Source organism: Cyprinodon tularosa, unplaced genomic scaffold, assembly GCF_016077235.1.
Source record: "Cyprinodon tularosa strain WSP-4 unplaced genomic scaffold, ASM1607723v1 ctg491, whole genome shotgun sequence".
NCBI lineage: Eukaryota > Metazoa > Chordata > Actinopteri > Cyprinodontiformes > Cyprinodontidae > Cyprinodon > Cyprinodon tularosa.
Genome location: NW_024039220.1, coordinates 211635 through 218775, shown reverse-complemented (window position 1 = coordinate 218775; position 7141 = coordinate 211635). Strand labels below are relative to the sequence as shown.

The 7141-nt window shown below is 40.5% G+C and overlaps 1 protein-coding gene across 1 annotated transcript; it reads right to left on the bottom strand.

Moving 5' to 3' along the window:
• mgat2 (alpha-1,6-mannosyl-glycoprotein 2-beta-N-acetylglucosaminyltransferase) lies at window positions 1-5385 on the bottom strand. Its single transcript, XM_038302498.1, has 2 exons — window positions 5226-5385; window positions 1-1792 (listed from the first exon to the last, which is right to left on the bottom strand). Exon 2 carries the CDS (start codon window positions 1539-1541, stop codon window positions 141-143), a length of 1401 nt encoding a protein of 466 aa, XP_038158426.1. The 5' UTR covers window positions 1542-1792; window positions 5226-5385; the 3' UTR covers window positions 1-140.
• Between the last annotated feature and the right edge of the window lie 1756 nt (window positions 5386-7141).

The following is a 7141-nucleotide window of genomic DNA, read 5'->3' as shown; positions in this document are numbered from 1 at the left end:
TTCAACATTCCTTTTTATTTTGAACAATCCAAGAAAACAGTCCAAGAAAACAGGCAATATGGAGAATAGTCCATAAAGATTTACTTTTTTATATATAGGATGCAAAAGAGAAAAAGAATACATAACATTAGCAATTAAGGTCACTGTAATCGAACATAACTCTTGCAGAGTTCATGATCCCTGATATCTCCCCAGCCCCCGTTTTTAACATGTGGGGCCACTCCTCCAGCGCCATTAGCCGGCAGTCTCTTTGTGATCAGGAGGGTTTTCGGGAACAGCTGGTTCCCACTGCTCTGTAGGATGTTTTCGATCTTTGTTTTCTGGCTGACAGGCATGCAGGAGGCCTTCTTGTGGTGCATACCGCAGTCCCCTGCATGAAAAATCCTGGGCGCCTCGCTCACCATGACCTTCCAGTAAGAGGGCAAACAGGCCACGGTCAGGTACTGCAGGGACCAGTCCCAGTTGTAGTCATCATAAGTGCAGAACGTGTCAGTGCATTGGAGGAGTTTCTGGTAAGTCTCTCTGCTCAGAGCCATTCCCATGTTGTGTTCCGTCGACTTCCAGGGTTTCACCTCCACCTTGTTTGCCTTGCTAGAGTAGCTGATGTGGCTGTAGCTCCCCAGTGAGAGGATGTCACAGTCAGTGCAATGATCTCTTTTGAGAGTTTTCATCAGCCTTAAAAGGTGGATGAAGTCTGGTGACAGATAGTGGTCTTCCTCTATCAGTAGAACCAGACCCTGGTGGTCTTTGAGAGCTCGGACTCTGTCCCAGACGAAGTGCAGCTTCCACCACCAGTGGTGCTTGGTTTGGGAGAACTTGGCCTCCCGGTAGTGGCCGAATGAGTCTGGGTACTCTGCATTGATGCACCCAAGCTTTAAGGCGTCTTTTTTGGGAATATCTCTGGGGCAGTCTCTGGGGTCATTCCCAGGGAACTCTTGGGGGTAGAGCTGAATGCTGAAGGGGAAGAAAATTTGAAGGACTTGACAAAAGTCAACAGAGGCCACCACTTTATTTATCTCGGGGGACCAGTAATCATGGCTGAATATCAGCAATATGTTCTCAACACCTCTAGCCTTTCGCAAACTATCCACCAGCAGCTTTAGGTAGTCGGGTCTGTTGTGGACCTGAACCACAACAACCAGATCATCTTTCCCCCGACTCTTATACTTCTCTTCATTCCTTATCGTCTGATCAAAATTCAGCTGGAAGACGATGCCGCGATAGACGAGTGTGGTGTTGTCCACTTCTGGCTTGTTTAGTTTGGCTTTATCCATTGCATTTTCCAGGTGCGTGCCATTCACTTGGATAACAGGTGGCGGAACAGGTGGCCGGCTAACTACTACTGGAGAGGCTGGCACCTGAATGTGATCACTACTGCTACTGCTGCTCCTCTTCACCGCCTCAAACTCCTTGGGGAACTCTTTAGGGAATTGAAGACTTATGTTCTTTTTTTGCCTTCCACTGCTCCAGAAAGCTAGGCCACAGATAACAACCACCAGAGTCAGTATCACCACCTTCCTCTTGTAGATTCGGAATCTCATGATAGATGATCAGCCTCTTGTAAAAGAGATAGAAATAAAAAAGAAAAAGAAAAGAAGAATTGGAAAACACACCCAAAAATATAGTGGTGTTTCTTCCACAAAAAAAATTTTTACCTAAAGATGTGTAAAGAGGCTAATTTCTTCAAAAAGGACTATTACTGTAAACATTTATTCTTCTTGGAATGTCATAGGCAGTTAATAAATATTCCATAAGGCATGACGGCTGCAGGGAGGCAGTGTGCATGAGCCACCTGGATGAAAGAAAAAGAAAAGGAAGAAAACCTGAGTTAAGGATGCCAAAATGAATTTAAAACTATAACATAACTGGTGTGGCATGATATGGCAAGACTGTTAAATTCAACTATCATAAGCAAACTTTTAACTGTATTGTGTTTGATATGTTCCAGGCCATAGTGAGAACAAATGTTAAGTAGCTGCTGCAGCCCACCAGTGTTTGGACTGAAGACAACCAAGTCATCTGCCACCTACAAATTATTACAAAGCAGGTTTCCAGATAAACAGCCAGTATTATAAGCATTTAGTCCAATTGATAGATCAAAATACAGGTTAAAAACAGCGGGAGATAAAATCCCCCCTTCCTCTGCATCCGACAACATAACCAAACTTTAATGGTGCAGACACACAGTTTCCCCATTTGATATGCATCGTTGCAGGCCATAACAATACTCTAATATCTACAAAATATCTTTAGGGATACCTCTCTGCAATAACTTCGTAGATCATTTTATGTGATTTACTATACCAAGGCTTTAGAGTTATCTTATATTTAGCAACCAATTCATTAAAGGCATTTATGCTAAGGTCATTTCCAATTTTAGCTGTAAAGCAAAACTGAAAAAGGAGTTTCAAAGTTTGTCCAGCAAGGTGGATTCTACAATTTTGGACACAATACTAGCCAAGGCCATTACTTGATTATATATATATATATATATATATATTTTTTTTTTTTTAAGCATGTAAATTACAAAGAGAGTGACAGAGAAGTTGTTGTATGAGTAGTCAAATTATAAACAGGGAGCACAGATGCAAATCAGCTTTAGCAGAATCTGGCACCATCATTGGCAGAGCAGGATGATGCTGTCTGGTACACAGCAGGACAACAGCGGCATGGTGGTAGTATATAGAGCCCGCTCACAGCGCCATTCCACTTTAAACAACCAAGATGGTTGGGTGTTGTTTGGGGTGTACAGACTAAGCCGATAAGAGTAAAGAAAAGTTTTCATTACATATTACAAATCAGAAGAGGTGAACTTGATCAAACTTTGCAACTGAGCATCAACCAGCGAAGTTAAAAAAACAATGACTGATATTTAGGTTTCTCCAGTGTATAAGATCTTCAATTTACTTCGTACTAGGCAAGGCATGTTTGTTGTTCTAGCACGATTCAGTACAAGGACAATTCTGAGTGCTTTACAAGAATTAAACAATAAAATATGAGAAAATCAGAATAAAAGCAAATGAAGATAAAAACATGATACAAGCAGGTAGTTGAATTACAACTTTTAACTAATATCTCGGTTAACGCTAAGAGTCAAAGACAGCTCTACACAAACAGCTTTTTAACTTTGACTTAAAGAAGTCTTACAAAGCACTTTTACAGTCTTCTGGGAATTTGTTCCAGCTAAATGGAGCATAAGAACTAAATGCTGCTTCTCCATGTTTGGTTCTAGATCTGGGTGTACAGGCTAGCCTGGAACTAGAAGACCGAGTGGTCTGGGAGGCTGATACAGTGACAACAGATCTGTTATGTATTAAGGTGCTGATCCATTCAGTGTTTTTATACTAACAGAGGAATTTTAAAGTCTATTCTCTGCGCTACAGGGAGCCAGTGGAAGGACTTCAGAACCAAGCTGGTGTACCCTACATTCATAATTCTAGTGAGAACACGGGCTGCGGCTTTGTCAAACCTGTAAAGAAACTGTTGCAGTACTGAATTCTACTAAAAACAAAAGTATGCAAGAGCTTTTGTAGATCCTGCTGAGACATTAAATAGGACCCTAAATAGGACGATATACTTCCTCAACGCTATACAGGACGTCGTGATTGTTGTGATTTCACTGCTACATTAACTCACATATGATCTAGAGATTTTTATTTTTTAATCAGTAAATGTTTTAATGTCTCTATGCCCAAGTTCTGCAATCAGTTCAAAGGCTTGTCTCTTCAGAAAGGCTTGTTTGCACGATACCTGCATTCTGCATGCTTTCATAATTTAATAGTGTTTATTATCATTATATTTGACAGGTTCTTATTGGAAACATGAAAATGTATAGAACCATGATCCAAAATCCTGAAGACACCTTAAAAACACAAATGGAAGAAAATAATTTTATATACTTTATAAAAGAAAACTCCAAACTGTGAGGCATTGCAAATTAAAAACTCAATACTTATTGCTAAAACTCCTTGTGAATTTAAATAAAACAGCCAAGTAGGTACAGAAATAGAATAGAAACTACCTTTGTTGTTATGAGGTAATTCACAACAACAAAGGTTACTTACTTAAGTAAACTGCAGCTTTTACCTCAGTCTAATGCAGGATTTCAAGTCCAAAGTGTTTCCTTGAACTCTGTCTAATTTAAACATCATAAATGGCCGAAACCTTTTTCCCTGTAGCAATGCTTTAATTACGTTACCTAACCTGACCCAGAAGCACCAAAAACACAAACTAAATTAATCTGAAAGTAAATCTTAGCTGGATTGAGCATATTCGCATTTTCGGGCCAATTTTCGTCAACATGTTGCAACATTACGTCAACATCCCAAGGACCGTCTAAGGATGCGTGGGACATAAACTTTGAGCTATAGAAGAAATGCAGAAAGTTAATACTGACACATTTTATCTTTCCCTCACCAATTGTATGAAATTCAACTGAACATAGGATTGTACTATGACCTGATGGTCAAAGAAATGATTCTTATTAGATTAAATAATTTCAGCAATAGCAAAAAAGAAACATAATCATAACCCATTAGTAGTCTTGTTTAAAAGCAATGCCTTAACTTTAAAGAAATAATTATGCCTGCAAAGATATTCATCCTTTCTTGTTTGAATTGTTATTAAAGAAGCTCAAAGTCTCCTGCAATAAATTTAATCCTTAATTACATTACCAATATCGACCTGCTGAATAAACCTTCATATTTTATTGATTATCAACTGAATGATCTCTCAGCTGCATAAACATCCGTCTGCCTGCAGAACAAACAGATATAATGTCACAAACATGGAAAAGCAAAATATATATATATATATAAATAAAAAATCAGATTATACTTTCCAATTGTTTATCACACATGATCTTATAGTATCCAGAGTTTAACGCAAGACTTGGTGTTTTCCACATTTTTAAAATGCTCCCCTTCCTCTCCAGCATACAGCCTGATAGTTTCTGGTTAGCAGCGCTTCTGTGTGATTTTTTATCTTCCTTTCCAGGTGGAGCTAACTTAGCTAGCTGCCAGAAAATCCTCCCCGAGCTTCTATCAACAGAAGCGGCCGCAGGTCCAGCTTCACTCCGTTATGACAGCTAGCATGCTAACAGCATCCTAACAGGATGCTAACAGGATGCTAGCAACTTCTGGCAGCCGAAGCTCTTCGTTACCCTAAACATCCAACAGCAGCTGTTGGATGAACCGACAGAAAACAGACATGTTCACTAAACTCACCGAAATTGGACTAATGAGCTCCTTTGACTGGAGGACATTAGGACGGAGGCTTCCCGTTCTCCTCCATACCTTCCAGAGCGCTGCATGGAAACGCAAATGACGGCTAGTTGTTTAGAAAAAAAAAAAAAAACTCAAATACACAGCCACCGCCTCCCAATGTCCCACAATGCACTTCTTCACTAGGAGGGGGTCGGGGTGGGGGTTATTCACTATGAGGTATGTGTGGAGAGTAGACAACAGTATTAATATCTTAAGTTTAAGTATTAACAGTGGCGGTTCTAGAGCAAATTTTCTAGGGGCGCCTATGTATTATGAATGTTTTTTCTTGAGGGCACAAAAACAAAAGACTAGAAACACACAAAAAAAACAGCAAGTGAGCCACAATCCAAGATTAAAGTGGCATTATGGAGTATTGTAATGATACTGCCACCTGTAGTCAAATTACAGTACTGCAGCACACTTCTCCTAGTTCTTGGGCTCTTTCTTCTACAATGTTTATTTTTTCTTTTATATTTTTAACCTTACATGGAGTTGCCATAGGTGTTTGAGTTGACCTGGATGCCAGTCGCTTCTTTTCGAATATAACGCTTGGATTGTTTGCTAGTTAGGACTCATTCTACATGAAGTGGTCTGCTCATTAAAGTGGGGCTGTGTCCGAACGTCTGCCCTAACCCCTACACCTCTTAGTCACTTTATAGAGCGGGGACTATATAGTGGACTTTATAGTGAACTCAGTTAACTGACCATTCGGACAGATGATCACTGCTTTTTGCTCCGTTGGTCACATAACTTTTGGCCACGTAACTCCACTTTCACCGCGTGGTACCTGCGCCATATTTTTTATTAGTCGCTGCTGTCGGATAGTGACAGCGGGCTGCTATGACCCCCAATCCCATAATGCTTTGCCAGGAGAGCACTCCGCACAAAGCATTCTGGGATATATCTGCTCATCTAGAGACCATGGAGGTGATGGCAGTGTCCGAAGGTCTGCCATAACCTCTAGATCGCTCAATCACTAGCCTAGTAAACTAGCCCCACCCGCCCAGCGGCCAACATAATTTTTGCCTGGGTGTCGTCTAGCCTCGATCATTCCCCTAGGCCCTAAATCTGGCGGAAGATGTGTTTTAAATTTCTGGGTGCAAAATGGGCGGGGTTTTGAGGGCGTGACGACAAAGCTGCGTGATGCTGGAGAAAGCACAACAAGGAAGATGGCAACAACTATTGAACAGTTCTCGTTTGACTCAGCTTTGGAATCAGTTTTGGGAGGATTAGACTTTGGATTTTTGTTTAAATGTGAGCAGGAAGAGGCTCTACGTTTGTTTATTTTTAAGAAGGACATATTCACCGTTTTACCGACAGGCTGTTTGTTTACACTCCCCCACCAGCTTTCTGTCGCGCTTCCTACGTCACAGTCAGTTGCTCTAATTGGTCAGAGCGTTGGCAAATAGGCACAGACATGGTTTGAAAAACAACGGGTTGATCTCATCAGCAATCTACCGATGTCTCATTCATCAGGGCCAAACTAAATTACACATTTAATTTCACATTTAGTCTGTTTTATCAGGTTACTAACAGGTTAATAACAGTCGGCAAATGTGACAACAAATCCCATAATGCTTTGCTAGGAGAGCTCTATGCGCAAAGCATTCCGGGATACATCTGCTCACCTGACCATGTTTGATCACTAGTTTTCAAGGTGCATTGTGGGAAATTTCAAGTCCATAACTTTTTCATCCAATAGACATTCAGACACCCATTTACCACTATAAACTAGTGCCCTATATTGTGATTAGGGCGAACATCCAGACACATCCAACGTTTTATTCATAAAAGGGCCAAATAGAAGGTCTATTTTAAATATATTTTTCAGTAAAAACATACATAATCTCTCTTTAGAAGGACCCCTGACCTTACAG

Coding starts and splice junctions, on each gene's coding strand:
- mgat2 (XM_038302498.1), bottom strand. CDS start 1,541: ATGAGATTCCGAATCTACAAGAGGAAGGTGGTGATACTGACTCTGGTG.